This window comes from Malaclemys terrapin, chromosome 4, assembly GCF_027887155.1.
Source record: "Malaclemys terrapin pileata isolate rMalTer1 chromosome 4, rMalTer1.hap1, whole genome shotgun sequence".
Lineage (NCBI taxonomy): Eukaryota > Metazoa > Chordata > Testudines > Emydidae > Malaclemys > Malaclemys terrapin.
The window spans coordinates 28,439,266-28,454,730 of record NC_071508.1 but is presented as its reverse complement, the minus strand read 5'-3'; the positions used below and the strand labels follow the sequence as shown (position 1 = coordinate 28,454,730).

At 48.6% G+C, this 15,465-nt stretch overlaps 1 protein-coding gene across 1 annotated transcript in view; it reads left to right on the top strand.

The window, feature by feature from the left end:
* Nucleotides 1-15,460, top strand: part of LOC128836563 (uncharacterized) — a 35,169-nt gene extending 19,709 nt beyond the window's left edge. The window contains exons 8-11 of the mRNA XM_054026934.1: nt 4,589-4,693; nt 5,990-6,088; nt 7,126-7,262; nt 8,177-15,460. Coding sequence (XP_053882909.1) covers nt 4,589-4,693; nt 5,990-6,001 — 117 coding nt within the window. The 3' untranslated portion in view covers nt 6,002-6,088; nt 7,126-7,262; nt 8,177-15,460. The remainder of the gene's footprint in view (nt 1-4,588; nt 4,694-5,989; nt 6,089-7,125; nt 7,263-8,176) is intronic.
* The last annotated feature ends 5 nt before the right edge of the window (nt 15,461-15,465 follow it).

Sequence of the window (15,465 nt, the reverse complement as noted above, 5' to 3'; positions counted from 1 at the left end):
CTTCTTACCGCCCCTGACGGTCGTTGGAACTGTGGAGCGCGGCATAGCTGTTCTCCACTCTCCCTAGCTTATCCTGTTTTCTGTAGATAGTTGTAGTTGAAGTTCCGCATGGTCTCATTGGGGACCATTATCCCTTCCCTGGATCCTGGAGACTGGTTCGCCGCCCTCGACATGAAAGACGCATACTTTCATATAGCAATCTACCCGCCTCACAGGCACTTCCTGCGATTCGTGGTAAACAAGGTGCACTACCAATTTGCAGTCCTTCCCTTCGGCCTATCCTCGGCCCCAAGAGTGTTCACAAAATGTATGGCTGTCGTGGCAGCATACCTTCGTCGGCAAGGGATACAGGTGTTCCCGTATTTAGACGACTGGCTGGTACGCGGTCGCACCAGGGAGCAAGTTCGAGCTCACGTCCACATAATAGTACACACATTCCACGAGTTGGGCATTCTACTCAACGAGGAGAAATCCACTCTAGAGCCTACCCAGAGGATAGAATTTATTGGGGCAGTCCTAGACTCCAGACGTGCACAAGCTATTCTATCAGACAATCGCTTTCATACCATCACAAGCCTCATTCGAGGGCTCAGGACCTTCCCGATTTCCACAATGAGGACGTGCCTCGCCCTGTTGGGTCACATGGCCTCTTGCACGTACGTAACCACGCATGCCAGACTTCGGCTTCACCCACTCCAGGCCTGGGTATCATCGGTATACCGCCCGTATCGGGACAGCCTGAACATGGTGATCACGGTTCCGAACTCAGTCTTGACCTCCCTCACCTGGTGGTTGGATCACAGTGTGGTTTGCGAGGGAGTGCCGTTTCACGCCCCACAACCCTCTCTGCACCTGGTCACAGACGCTTCATCTCTGGGTTGGGGTGCCCATCTCGGCGAACACCATACCCAGGGCCTGTGGACCGCACCCCAACTAGCCCTGCACATCAATGTTCGAGAGCTGATGGCGGTGCGCCTGGCTTGCCAGGCATTTCTCAATCTCCTACGTGGCCGCTCTGTGTTAGTTCTCACCGACAACACCACGGCCGTGTTTTACATCAACAAACAAGGAGGAGCACGTTCGTCGATTCTATGCCAAGAGGCCATTCGCCTGTGGGACTTCTGCATCGCCCACTCGATTCATCTCACGGCATCGTTTCTTCCTGGAGCCCAGAACACACTAGCAGACCGACTCAGCAGGTCCTTTCAGACGCACGAGTGGTCAATTCGTCCAGACATCATCTATTCCATTTTCCAGAGGTGGGGATTTCCCCAGGTAGACCTGTTTGCATCTCGAGCCAACAGGAAGTGCCACGCGTTCTGCTCCCTACAAGGGCGAGCTCTGGGCTCTCTGTCGGACGCGTTTCTTCTACCTTGGAAAGACCACCTGTTTTACGCTTTCCCTCCATTTCCTCTGGTCCACAAGGTGCTGCTCAAACTGCGCAGAGACCAGGCACAAGTAATTCTAGTCGCTCCAGCGTGGCCAAGGCAACACTGGTACACCACACTGTTGGAGCTCTCGGTTCAAACACCGATCCCGCTTCCGTTGTGTCCAGATCTCATCTCTCAGGACCACGGCTGACTATGTCACCCCGACCTACAATCACTCCACCTCACGGCGTGGTTGCTCCATGGCTGAACCAGGCGGAACGACAATGCTCGCACTCTGTCCAGCAGATTCTGCTGGGCAGTAGGAAGCCTTCGACACGGACCACGTACTTGGCCAAGTGGAAGCGGTTCTCCTGTTGGTGCGAACAACGAGCCAAGTCCCTGTTACAGGCACCTATTCCTCTCATATTGGAACCTGGTTCTCTCCAAGCTCACAGGGCCTCCATTCGAGCCACTGGCTACCTGTTCACTCCTGTACCTATCCTGGAAGACAGCCTTCCTCGTAGCCATCACCTCAGCAAGGCGCGTTTCTGAACTTAGGGCGCTTACGTCCGAGCCCCCATACACGGTTTTCCATAAGGACAAAGTGCAGCTTAGCCCACATCCTGCCTTTCTTCCTAAGGTGGTCTCACCGTTTCACGTGAATCAAGATATATTTCTCCCAGTCTTCCATCCTAAACCACATGCTACTCGCCAAGACCAGCGTTTGCATTCTTTGGACGTACGCAGGGCCCTGGCTTTCTATATTGACCGCACAAAGCAGTTTAGAAAGACGACGCAACTCTTCCTTGCAGTGGCCGACCGGATGAAAGGCTTACCGGTCTCCTCACAATGCCTGTCCTCCTGGATCACGTCTTGCATTCGGACTTGCTATGACCTGGCCGATATCTCGCCGCCGCACCTCACCGCTCACTCAACGAGGGCCCAAGCTTCCTCGACTGCTTTCCTGGCTCAAGTTCCGATCCAGGACATTTGTAGAGCTGCAGTTTGGTCATCAGTCCACACATTTGCAGCTCACTATGCACTGGTACAGCAGTCCAGGGACGATGCTGCATTCGGATCAGCGGTTTTGCACACAGCAATGTCTCACTCCGACCCCACCACCTAGGTAAGGCTTGGGAGTCACCTAATTGGAATCGATATGAGCAAGCACTCGAAGAAGAAAAGACGGTTACTCACCATTGTAACTGTTGTTCTTCGAGATGTGTTGCTCATATCCATTCCAAACCCGCCCCCCTTCCCCACTGTCGGAGTAGTCGGCAAGAAGGAACTGAGGGGGCGCCGGGTCGGCTGGGGTATATATCCAGCGCCATGAAGGCGCCACTCTAGGGGGCTTCACAGCCGATCCACCGGGTGTTGCTAGGGTAGGAAATTCTCCGACGATCATGCACGCGGCGCGCGCACACCTGATTGGAATGGATATGAGCAACACATCTCGAAGAACAACAGTTACAACGGTGAGTAACCGTCTTTTCCTAGACCGTCCCTGATGAGTATTTGTCCAGCCTGTTTTTTAAAACCTCCATGATGGGGAGTCCACCACTTCCCTAGGTCACCTGTTCCAGTGCTTAGCCACCCTTAGACTTTTTCCTAATATTTAACCTAAATCTCCCTTGCTGCAGATTAAGCCCATTACTTCTTGTCCTACCTTCAGGGGACATGGCGAACAATTCGTCACCATCCTCTGTATAACAGCCCTTAACGTATTTGAAGACTGTTACAGGTGCCCCCTCCATCTTCTCAAGATGAAACATGCCCAATTTGTTCAACCTTTCTTCACAGGTCAGGTTTTCTAAACCGCTGATCATTTTTGTCACTGTTCTCTGGACTAGCCCCAGTTTGTTCACACCTTTCTTAAAGCGTGGTGCCCAGAACTGGGCACAGTGCTCCAAGCTAATACACCTGAGAATGACATTTCCCTTTTTCACAACAGCATCACACTGTTGGTTCATATTCAGTGTGAGACCCATGATAACCCCCAGACTCGTTTCTGCAATACTGCCACCTAGCCAGTTATCCCCCACTTCGTTTTTATGCATTTGATTTTTCCTTCCTAAGTGTGTTACGTCACATTTGTTTTGACTGAATTTCATCTTGTTGACTTCAGACCAACTCTCCAATTTAGCAAGCTCATTTTGGAGGACAGGTTAGAATTCAAATTGCTTGCAACCCTTCCCAGCTTGGTGTCATCCGCAAACTTTACAAGCATACTCTCCTCTCCGTTAACCAAGTTCTTAATGAAAATATTGACTGGTACTGGACCCAAGCACACCTCTGGGGAACCCCACTAGAGACACCCTCCTAGTGTGCCTCGTAGTCAGTGATAACTCCTCTTTGTAGTATGGTCTTTCCATCAGTTGTGCGCCCACCTTATAGTAATCTCATCTGGCTCATACTGGCTTAGTTTGCTTATGAGAATGTCTTGTGGAATGTGTCAAAAGCCTTACTAAACTTCATATACATCATCATATACTGCCTGCCTCCATCCACTAGGCAAGTAACCTTGTCAAAGAAGGAAATTAGATTTGTTTGGCATGGTTCGTTCTGGACAAATCCATGGTGGCTGTTCCTTATCACTCTATTATCTCCTCTAGGTTCTTACAAACTGTTTAATAAGTTGTTCAGCATCTTTCTGGGTACCAAAGTTAGGCTGACAGGTCTATAATTCCTCAGGGCCTCCTTGTTCCCCTTTCTGAAGATAAGTTCTGTGTCTGCCCTTCTCCGGTCCTCTGGGACCTCAGCCCTCCTAATGGTTCAGAGATTGCTTTGCCTAGCTCCATCTAGGGTGAATATCATGTGGCTCTGCCAGTTTGAATACATCTAACTGACCTAAATCGTCTTTTACCTGTTCTCTCCCAAGTCTGGCCTGTATTCCTTCCCCCTTGTTGTTAATATTGTGTTAAGCATCTAGTCACCATTAATGCCTTTTTTGCTTCAGTTTTCACTAAAAAGGTTAAACACCTTGGCTTTGTCTGTGTCCTCCATTATTTGCTCTCCTTCCCTGCTGAGTAGTGGCCCCTCACTTTCCTTTGTCTTTCTCGTGCTCCGAATGCATTTATAGAGCTGCTTCTGATTGTCTTATGTCCCTTGCCAGTTAGAACTCATTTTTGCCTTAAGCTTTCTGATTTTCTCCCTATGTGCTTGTGCTATTTTTTTTTGGTACTTCTCCTCAGCAATTTCTCCCAATTTGTTTCTCTCAGATCCTGCTCCCCTGGACCGCATCCAAGGAGGTGCATGGGCGGCTGAGGGCAGTGGTAAGGATCACCTGGCTGATGAAATTCATGGGTTTTCAACACAAATTCAAGGTGAGCAGCCTGTGACCCTGGCCGCCTCCTAACTGCACTGAGCAGCCTCGCGGTGCAGCGCTCCCTGGCAGGGAAAACCTGGGCCTAGAATATTGACTCAGCAAGATCCTCGGTAGGAGTCCAATCTACCGAGCACTGATGTTGATGGGTCTGTCCTCTGACTCCAGTGGGCTTTGGGTCGAGCCCCATAATTCTGTCTCCAAGGACTCTCCCTGCTGTTCCCCTAGTACCAAAGTCTGCTCCGCAGGGTCAGTGCATTTACACAGGATGGCCCTGAGAGCAGCCTCTGAACCCAGGTGTCCACCCCCTTTGTCAGTCGCCCCCGGGATGCTTTGGCATCAGCTCCTGCCAGGCTGCCAGATGAACGCCCCCTGCTCTGGGTGCTCAGGGCCATTTAGCTGCTCCAGCTGCTCCATCCCCCTGTGTCAGGGCCTCCCCTCCGGCAGCTGGAGGGGGGCGTTTGGATGATGTGCTCCCAGAGGCTGGAACAGCAGAACAGAAGGAGGGAGGTGGGAGGGGACAAAGTGAAAGAGATGGAAGGGGCCAAAGGAGCCAGAGCACTGGGGAGTGGGTGGGGAGAGGCTGTGCAGGCCCGAGGAGAGGAGGGCAAGGGGCTTGGTGTGAGGTGGGAAAGAGCAGGGAGCTAGCACAGGGTCTGCAGGAGGGGCAAGGGAAGATCTGGCAGGAGGGGGATGGGAGAGGACAAGGGTGCAGGAGAGAGCCGGCAGGCTGGGGATGGCGCAGAAAGAAGGGGGGGTTTGGGGAGCTCCAGGATGGAGTGAGAGAGGAGGGATGCAGAGCAGAGGAGTCCAAGGTGACCCCAAGCTCCTGGGCCTGAGGTCAGAGAAGGGAGGGGGATGGGAGAAGGGGCTGGGATTAGGCGTTTGCCCTTGAGATGGAGACTCGGGGGCAACGTTTGCTGACTTTGCTGCCCAGATTTCCCCATCCCTGCTGAGCTTTCCTCAGCCCCTGGTGATGGGCCCCATGGCTCCTCCTGCTCTCATTGTCCCCAGTCTCTCTGCGCTGAGCTCTGCCTCCCTGGGTTCTAACCCATTGCCAGTGCAATGCCAGGGGGACACGCTGCACTAGGCCTAGGGTAGACTTAACTATTAATTTTGTGAGACAATTGAAATAAGCAGGTTTTTGTTTTATCTAACTAAATGTAAAAATGTTTATTCTAGGTTGCTTGCTACTATACTATGATCCCCCTTACTCTCTTCATGCCCCACAAATGTGCCTGTATTCATCACAAATGTTGGAGAGAATGCATTAATAGTAACATGTTTATTATTTTAGGACACTCTGTGATACAGCCTTCAACCAAGTGTCCCCGAATGGTGAAATTATTGAAAGGCCCTGGCTCATATACTCACCATCACCCGGCTGTGTCTTCTGGTTTGTATGCAAATTGTTTTCTCTGAACAGCACATCTGCACTAGCTAAGAGAGGATTTGATTCAAGGGATCACATTGGCAGATTTGCTGCCACACAGGCCTTGGAGAGATGAGCTGCGAAACCCCCACAAAGGGCGGCCCCTGGCACACAGCTCTGTAGCACTGGGACCCCGTACCCGTGAGCGCAATCCAGCAGGACCCTGGGCCAGCCCCTCCCTCTCCCACTGCCGCGCTCTGGCAGGCCAGGGCACAGTTCACGACTTAGCACTGACTGGCTGCAGGGATCCTGGCGGGCCCTGGTATGGTTTTAGCAGCATTTTCAATGTTCGGGAAAAGCGAGATCTGTGCAATAGGCAACGTAGTTCCATCTGGGCACCAGCCAGCTCCTGTGCCCCAGAGAGTTCCCACAGCTCACACTGAACCAGGGACAAAGGGGGGCAGGAGGTTGGCAGAGTAGGTACCAGCCTTCCTGCCGCTCTCCCGCCTTCTGCTCCTGCCCCTTCATGGTGGTGTCTGAGCAACTCCTGCTGCTCACGAGTCCGCCCGCCCTAGCTCCCCCACCCCACTGGCCTCGCCCACCTGGGAACTGCCATGGCCCGATAATCCAGGGGGAAGGGATCAGGGTAATTTCCCTGGGCAAGAAGAATCCTGAGTGGTTGGATCCAGCCTGTCTCCTGTGCAGATTGTGAACTAGCAGAAGGAGAGGCGGAAGTGACCCAGGGGAGGCCGTTTGGCCTGCGGGATGGGGTGCTGGCCTGGGCATCCGGAGACCTGGGTTTTAATCCTGCCTGTACTGCTGACTGGCTGGGTGACTTTGAGCACATCCATTTGCTTGTTTCCCTACTGGCTGCCTTGACTAGTTAGAATCTGAGCCCTATGGCCCAGGGATTGTCTGCAGCACCTGGTGCAACAGGGCCCTGATCTCAGCTGGCATCTGTAGGCGCTGGTGGAACAGAAATAACTGGGCTGGCCCTGATGCTGAACGGGGCAACGGCCTCTCGTCACTCACAAGCAATGCCTTGTCCTGGCTTCTTGCAGAATGGCTGAGGAAGTCCCCAAGATCCCCTTGAAGACCATCCTTGCCTGGGAGGAGATGAAACCTCCCCCAGGGAAGAGTCGGGGGAAGAGCCCACAGCAGCAGCAGGAGCTGTGTGCGCCTCGGCCCTTCCGTGCCGGTGAGTGGGCACCTCCTGGGTGGGCGGAGGGGGGCTGCAAAAATGGCCAAGGCCATGGCCCTGCATTGCGATGGGGCCTGGCCCCTCTGGGGGTTGGGTGGCAAGACCAGGGTATCACTGGGGGAAGAAGACTCCATAGACCTTGTACTGCTCTGGGCTGCCACGAGATGGAGAGACAGGAAAACCCAGGCGGGGGGAATGGCCCCTCGTGCTGGCAGCAGCTGCAGCCTCTAGAGCTGATCGGGGCATTAGGGGCGGTGGCAGAAGCGTCAGGTGGAGACTGACCGAATTGCCCAAACTGATCCGTCAGGCTGAAGGGTCGGAGGATGTTTTCCACCCGTCGAAGGGGATGCTCGGTGCACAGTGGGTTGTTAAAGCCTAGGATTGCAGGGGGCTGGCCAGGGCATCAGATGCCCCCTGGTGTTGCAGCCCCGTCTGCTGGCTCCTTTGCAGGGGGGTCACGCATGTGGCAGCACAGGGCATTTTGGGAGGGTTGATGATGGGAGCCCAGTGGCTCTGGCTGGCTGTTGGTGACAGGAGAGGCAGTCAGAACGGGCAGGCCCTGGGTCCCACGCAGACTGGGCAGTTCTTCCCTCTCCTGCAGCGGGGACACCACTCATGGCCTGACATTGTCCCTCCTTCCAGGTGTGATGCTCCCCAAATCCCCAAGCTGAGCCTGAATGCTGGGCGGGGAAGTGGGGTGGTCGCTGGGAACCAGGGCTCCGACTGGATCTTTGCTGGGCTGGGCAGCAAAGAGGTGGGGAAGCCAGGGATCGCTGTGCCAGACCCTGCCGTGCATCAGGGCTGCTCCCTTGCTTGGACTGGAGTGGGGGCAAGGGTTTCCTCTAAGGTCTCTGTCACCCAGCCTGCAGCTTGGCAGCCCCAGGTATTACCACTGCTCTGTCTTTGATCAGATTCACCATCCCCATGTAACGCCTCCTGCTTTAAGGGGCCAGACTTGAAGGAGAAAGAGGCCCTGGACTGCATAGACGCCTTTCTGAAGGGCAATGAACAGGTACCAAGAGCCCTCCTCTGACCTGTCAGCTAGTGCCCTGTCCACATGCACATCTGCCCTTCTCCAGATGATGCATGGATTCTAAGGCCAGACGGAACCACTGTGACCTCCTGTATAACACAGGCCAGAGACCTATCCCCAAATAATTCCTGTTTAAACTACAGCATCTTAAAAACGTCCCGTCTTGAGTTACAAAAGGTCACCCACCATGCCCCTTGCTCAGTTGTTCCAATGGTCTATTACTTTCTCTGTGCAGACCCCAGGAGAGGAGGGGAAGGGGCTTGGTGCGAGGTGGGGAAGAGCAGGGAACCAGCGCAGGGGCTGGAGGAGGGCAGGGGAAGCTGTAAATTAAAAAAAAATCTATTGAAAAGGGCTTTGTGACTATCTGTGTTTCTGTTAGGTCTCAGTGGCCCTTAAGTGAGCTAAAGGTTTTAAAGGACCATCTTGGTTTGTTTTCAAGGAGCTGTCTGTCTTTTAAATTAAAAAAAAAATAGTTTGAGAACCTAGCTCTTGTGTCTTTGTGTAAAAGAGACCCATTTACAGCAAAAAGCTGAAATGTATGTTGTAGAATCATGTGGGAGGAAAACCCCCTAAAAATTTGTTTACAATTTAAAAAAAAACAGGGATGGTTCAGACATGTGTTTGAGACTAGCCGACGCTCTTTGCTGAAGGGAGGTGTAGGATGGTCGTGGCCATCCTCGTTAGTCTCTCCTGTGTGAATACCCTGTAGGGAGAGATCCTTAGTTTATGTGCCGCTAGCGCGGACAGGGCATCCTCCTCCCTGTGTGTGTGATTGGAAAATGGGTGGGGGACAGTCTAAGGATTCCCTCTCACCCACTAAGGGTACCCCAGCTTATTTCATGTACGTACATTATGGTACTAAAACCTGCAGATATTTAGAGAATTGGAATCATTACATGCGTGAAAATTCATCTAAACAATGCCCACTAGAAGGTACCTTCAATCTAGATAAGATCATACATCTCAGAGGAGCTTTTAATCACCAAAAAGCCTCTGACACACAATGGGAGCAATTTGTCTATTGAGGAAAGGAACGGGTTAATTTGAAATTCAGCTTGGTCCAGAGATAAAGAGAAAGTTAATCTGCGTTCAAGGTCAAGAATCAATGCAGACCAGGCTAAGTACAAAGAAAAACTGCTTTCGGCCCCAGCTGACTGTGAAAAAATATAGACATAGTCAAACCAAAGGCAATACAAGTTACAGTGCTGAGATTACATTTGCAAAGCTTAACTGTCCAGTGAGATCCAACAGTCTGCCTTTGCAACCCTGGAGCTGGCGTGGTTTGGGGAAGCTGAAGAAGCCACAGGCAGCCGGCCTGGACTGGAATCACTGAAAAGACGCCCCAGGAGACCTCAGGGTGTAAAATAACTGCCCTCCCAAGAGAGGAAGCAAGTTAGAGATTGCACAGCACCTTCTCTGAACATTATACACAGACATGGCCAGTCTGGACGTACGTGTGTGAGTATGAAAGTGTGCCTACTCTCAGCCGCAGTAAGTCTGAGAACCGGAGAGGGGTTTAGCATTCCTCTTTCCACCCCGGTTGACCGGGAAGGGTGTCAGGTGGATCTACCCCAGTCGTAGCAGGACTGGGCAATAGAGAAGTTGGAGAAAAGGGAAGAGTTGTGTACTTGATAACTAGAATTGAGCAATTAAGAGCATAGATCATGAACCAGGCAGCAACTCAAACCTACGCCCAGGGCAAGTTGCAAGCCTTGAGACAGGACTTCCAGGCAGAAAAGGAAGCACTGGCTAAGCAAGTACTGGTCCTTCAGGGACTTGTCAGAATTTAACCATTTGTGTTTGCATATGCTGTAAGAGCAGTGTGTTTGCCACAAGAGAAAATTGAATAGTTAAATGCCAATGGGCCATGCGTTTTGCCCAAGTGGCAAGCCTCACGAGGGAGGACTCGGGTAGCCTTGTGAGTAAGAATGTTTAAGAGAAGAGACCAGGAAGGGTGGGGGCTAGTTGAGAAGCCCACCCTCCTATCTAAATTGGTAGTGAAAAAGCCTGTGCCCATGGAAGGGACGGTTCAGCGAGAAAAGCAGGATCGGGCCCAAGCGGGCAGGCAATAGATAGAGAGATTAGAGAACAGGTTGGAAACTTTGAGGGCATAGTGGAAGGAAAGGAGTAAGTAATTATAAGCATGGGGATTTCAAATCCCCAGGATAATAATTGAAATGGTAAAATGTGTGTAAGACAAAGTCTTTGTACCAAGGTGCAAGGCTCTCCTTTCTTCTGCTGAATAAAGCAACTCTTCCTTATCCCTGTCTGGCTGTTATTGGCTCTCAGCTAGGTGGACCCGTTATTTTGGTGACAGTTACTGGCGACTCCGGTTAATGAATTTCTGTCTTATACATTTAGGCGTTAGGTGTGTGGACGGAACTGAGCCTCTCATTTGTAATTCCTCAGAGTGGAAGCCATCGCGTGCGATGAAGCTCTGAGGTTGAATTGGGATCCTTCTGTCCCGTCCCCTGTAGCGGTCAGTATTAGTAGAAATTCCTGTAATGGGATCCTATTAGGCCATAATTCCCTCTGTTCTCTGTGTAATTCTCTGTTAGAGTATCAGCAGGCAGATGGGTGGGTCTCTGGTAAAACCCTCTAAGGATAGCCCTTTGAATTATATGTTAAGTAAATGGCCTTTACCCGGTGTTCAGGAAAGAATAAAGATTTGAATTTGTTTTTGGGTAACAAAATAGCAGATAAAAGATCTGGTAAAAAGAGAGAGAAGGACAGTGCCCCTGGCTCTGTGTGGTCGAGCTGTCACTTTACTAGGGGTGCATGGAGATTTTGTAAGCACAAAAGAAACAGTTACACCTTGTGTAGAAATTGATGTGGCTAGTGTTGTGGAAATTGAATTGTGGATAGGATGTGCATTTTCCCCAGAACATGTGCAGTGTATATTGTAGCAGAGGTAAAAGAAATGCAAACCTACCCTGTTTCCCCGAAAATAAGACAGTGTCTTATATTAATTTTTGCTCCCAAAGATGCGCTAGGTCTTATTTTCAGGGGATGTCTTATTTTTCAGAAATGAAAAATGCCTTATTATCGGTGGATGCCTTATTATCGGGGAGGTCTTATTATCGGGGGGATGCCTTATATTACAACGAGAGGCAAAACTGTAAGTAGGCCTTATTTTCGGAGGATGTCTTATTTTCGGGGAAACAGGGTACCAATATAGGTTGTGTTGTCTCTTTCAGATCACTGGGTGTTTGAAAGCAGGAGTTAGAAGTAAAAGGCAATCAAAAGTCTGGGAAAGTTAATTGTGACTTCTTAAGTAAGAATCTTTAAGCTGTGGATAGCTTTGGATCTGGAAGCAAGCCAGAAAGCATCTGTATTAATGCAATTTTCTAACTAATAAGGTAGAAGCCACTGAAACCTGGGCTGCCTATGAAACAAATACAAGGAAATATGGGGTAATTCCTCTGTTTTGTCTAAAATCAACAAGAGTATGTGTATATAAAGGAAATATTTTAAGCAATGACTGACTACCCAGAAGGGATAGACCTCTGTTCTTTTGTCTTTCAGATCATCAGAGAAAATGGATGCCAGCTGAACAGCATTCAATGTACCATGCATTTACTGGTACAATAGGAATTATTTTTGTGTTCTTTGTCCTGTCTTGTGGTGTTTGTCTTGTGGCCAGAATTGTTGGGTTTAATATTTTCATAAGACAGTCTAGTTCAAAATTAAATAGAAGGGTTAAATCAAAAAGCAGATACTTGTTTTATTCAACTTGGAATACAAAAAGTGTTTGGATAAATCAGGAAAATGTGATATACTAAAGTCTAATACAGTTGCTTAAGTAAGAAAAAGAAACTTCATTGGCCAGATTTTTTTAATTGAAAAAATTGTTGTTAAAATTTGCATACCAACAGTCTTTGGAAGCAAGGACATGGAAGGTTAACCCACTCCCCATATTGCCCATGGGATCCTTCTGGCTACCTCAGATTTCTAGCCAGAGGGCTGGGGAGGGAGGAAAGCTATTGGACACCTGAGGTTGTACCGAGTGAACTCCTCAAAAGTGGGTGTACTTGTCCTGGTTTGTTGTTCCAAAGCTCTGTAATAAAGTTATTTTACTGGAAGAGTGTACATGGCATACATTGAATAATAAGACTAATGTACTGTATAATGGCAATGTGTATGTGTCCATTGTTGGGAAAAGGTGTATGAGTGAAGAGTGGAAGTTTCCTTTGTAGGTTAAAAGAAACCAAGAAGGGGAGAAGGAAAAAGAACAGAATGAGTTAACTGAGGAAAAAATAGCTAGCAAGCTCAGTCCAAAGATAAGACGCTGGCCCCATCCAAGGATACTACCCACAGCTAAGACTTGGCTGACAGCCAAGAAAAGGGGGGCCTGAGTGTGCCCAAGCAACTATGAGATCTGCAAAACACTGCCAGGAATTAATGAAATGTGTTAGGTTTCTTTTCTCACAGATAAAAGAAGTGCTACCCAAAGACCCTAGCAGCCCTGCCATTCATTGAAACAAGGAGACTGACTCTACGTAAAGTCCATCAACGAAAGACTGCTTTGGCTCCACACTGGAAAGGCCCTTTCCAAGTCCTGTTAACCGCTGTGAAGTACCAAGGACTACCTGCCTGGACCCATGCTTCTCACTGTAAAAAGACCCCTCCACCTCGGGAGGACTCTCCGACTGACGATAAGCCTATTTCTCCTTCTAGCTCTGCTGTGTCTTCTGGACAGCAGGAAAAAGAAAGAAAAAAAAAAAAAAGACAAGGTGAAGTGCTAGTAACCTCTCCCTTGTCCACTGACAGTCCTACTGTGCCTCTGGATTTTTCTAGAAGAAGCAAAACCATTACAGGTTGATGTGCTAGTAACCTCTCCCCTGTATGATGCTAAACCACACTGTTTCAGGAAAAGAGAAGAAGGAACACTTGCTTCATTGAAACCACAAAGTCCAGGGATTCCTGACTACAAGAGACATTAAGAACTGACCCTGGTGAAGAAACAAAGAATTATACACTGTCAGGAAGAAACTTGTGGGACCCATGCTTGGGAACGTGGTATTGATTGGATTTTGGGGTTTATTCTACAGGCTGCGCCCTGTGTTTTGGATAAGACCTTCAGCATGTATTGCCCTCCCTAATTGGATTTTAAATGATAAGTACCAAAGGCACCTTGTTGCCATTGCCCCTGCCATCTCCTCCATTACACTATTACCCCTGTAACACATCCAAATACAGACAATGCCATATATTTGATAAAACCAATGACTAAGGCCTTCACACTTTAGTGATTTATTTAAATATTGTTTGAAAAAATATATTTTTAAGGTTCAGGATATCCCATATAAGCGAACAATTGAATGGATCAGTGGAGATAAAAGTATATGATATCACTACCAGTGAACCCCAAGAATCTGTAATTGCAATTGATGGGTTCTATAGCGAATGTTCCTGGAATTTGCACTGTGTTAAATGAGAGAGGCCCTTATTGTTATTTGGTCACCCAATTAGTGAACAATTAAACGAATACCCAGAGTTTGTTTTGCCACTGGAAATTTTACCTGCATAGAAATTATTCCAGTGACGAATAATGTGACCTGTACCTTATTGCAATACACCCCTTCTTATGCCATTAATATCAATGCCTCCCGGAAGTACATAAAGGTGTTCAACCAACAGATGTGGTATAGTACTACACCAAAGAGAGATGTATTAGGATATCAATGGACTGTGATTAACACTACACTAGGGACTGTTAAATTTTCATTGCCCTTATCCAGTTTCCAGATTACCTCTACATACCCAAATTGCTCACAGGGGGCTGCCATTAGATTAGCACAACAGAGGGCTTAGGTTATTTCCTCTAGAAAGAAGAGAGACTTGACCGGATCCCTTTGGGATGGGGCCAATAATGCAGCAGCAGTTTGGAATATTTTTAAGAACCAAGAACATGATGAGAAATTGGGGCAACTAGAGAAGGCCATTGGCCTTGTTTCTGGAGTACAACTAACCCAGGTACAGGCTGGAGTTGGTGAGTTACATGTTATTTCCGCCTTAGTTCAATGACCCAGAAGTTGCTGACAAAGATGGTATTGAATATCACTGAGGCTGGGAAGGCATTGCAGTGGGATCTAGCATGTTCAGAAATTCAGGATTTCCTGAATGACCAGCTAATGGCCATTCGGAATGATCTAGAGCATCAGGCTTGGCCCACTGCCCTTACAGACACATCAGGAGTACCATCTGATCTGTGGCCATGGAGACATACTTGGAGACTTTCTGGGTGGAAGTGCAGACATTCTCAGTGCTCCTTCCAAGCATATGGACCGGTTGGGGGTGGGGGTGGGCTCCCACATACCAAATCCTGCCGGGTCCATGGGGAGGATGCATGTAAGATTGGGTAATTCACCGAGACATCTGGGAAATTAGACCTCCTGGTATGCCCAATCGATATTTAGTCAGTGCTCCTGGGATTACATCTGACATTTGGATGGGGTTAGGGAGTCAATGAACATTTTGGCCGTTACAACCCCCACAGCTTCAGTGTATCCGTAAACTGAAGCCAGGAGAAGTTGTTACTCTTCATGACTATGTTTGCTGGGAGGGTAGGGGACAAGGAACTACCCTGACAGGACACTTATTTTTTCAAGCTAATGATAGCTGTGTGTATGTTAAAGCCACCACATTGCAAGACATACATTTTAATCTCATTACCACTGCAGGCAATCATATTATTTACTGGCCTGCAGATAGAATTTTGAAAGTAGTCCTTAGGTTCCAGATACCCTTTAATTGGACTAGTTTAGTACCTGGTCGATTTCAAAATTTGCTTTCACTGTTACTAGAGGTTCAGAAAATCTCTGAAGTACAAGGGCAAATTCACATGCTTCAAAATATGTATCAAGTTAAAAAGTATGCCTTTCAGACAGCTTATAGAGTATCCACCTTATGTACTAAGTATGATGTATTGTGTTATATGACTAAGATTGTACAACAACCCCATCATATTATCGCTATGGGAATGTTATTACTTGTGTTGTGCAGGAGTATGTTATTGTTGTTGTAAAGGACGTAATAATAGTAATACCTTTCATGTCCATGCTCATCATGCATTGTCATTACATCCAATCAAAACCCCTAAGGTTGAAGCATCTGATGTAGAATCTGAATTCCGAGATTTAATGCAAATAGAGATTTGAAAATGTT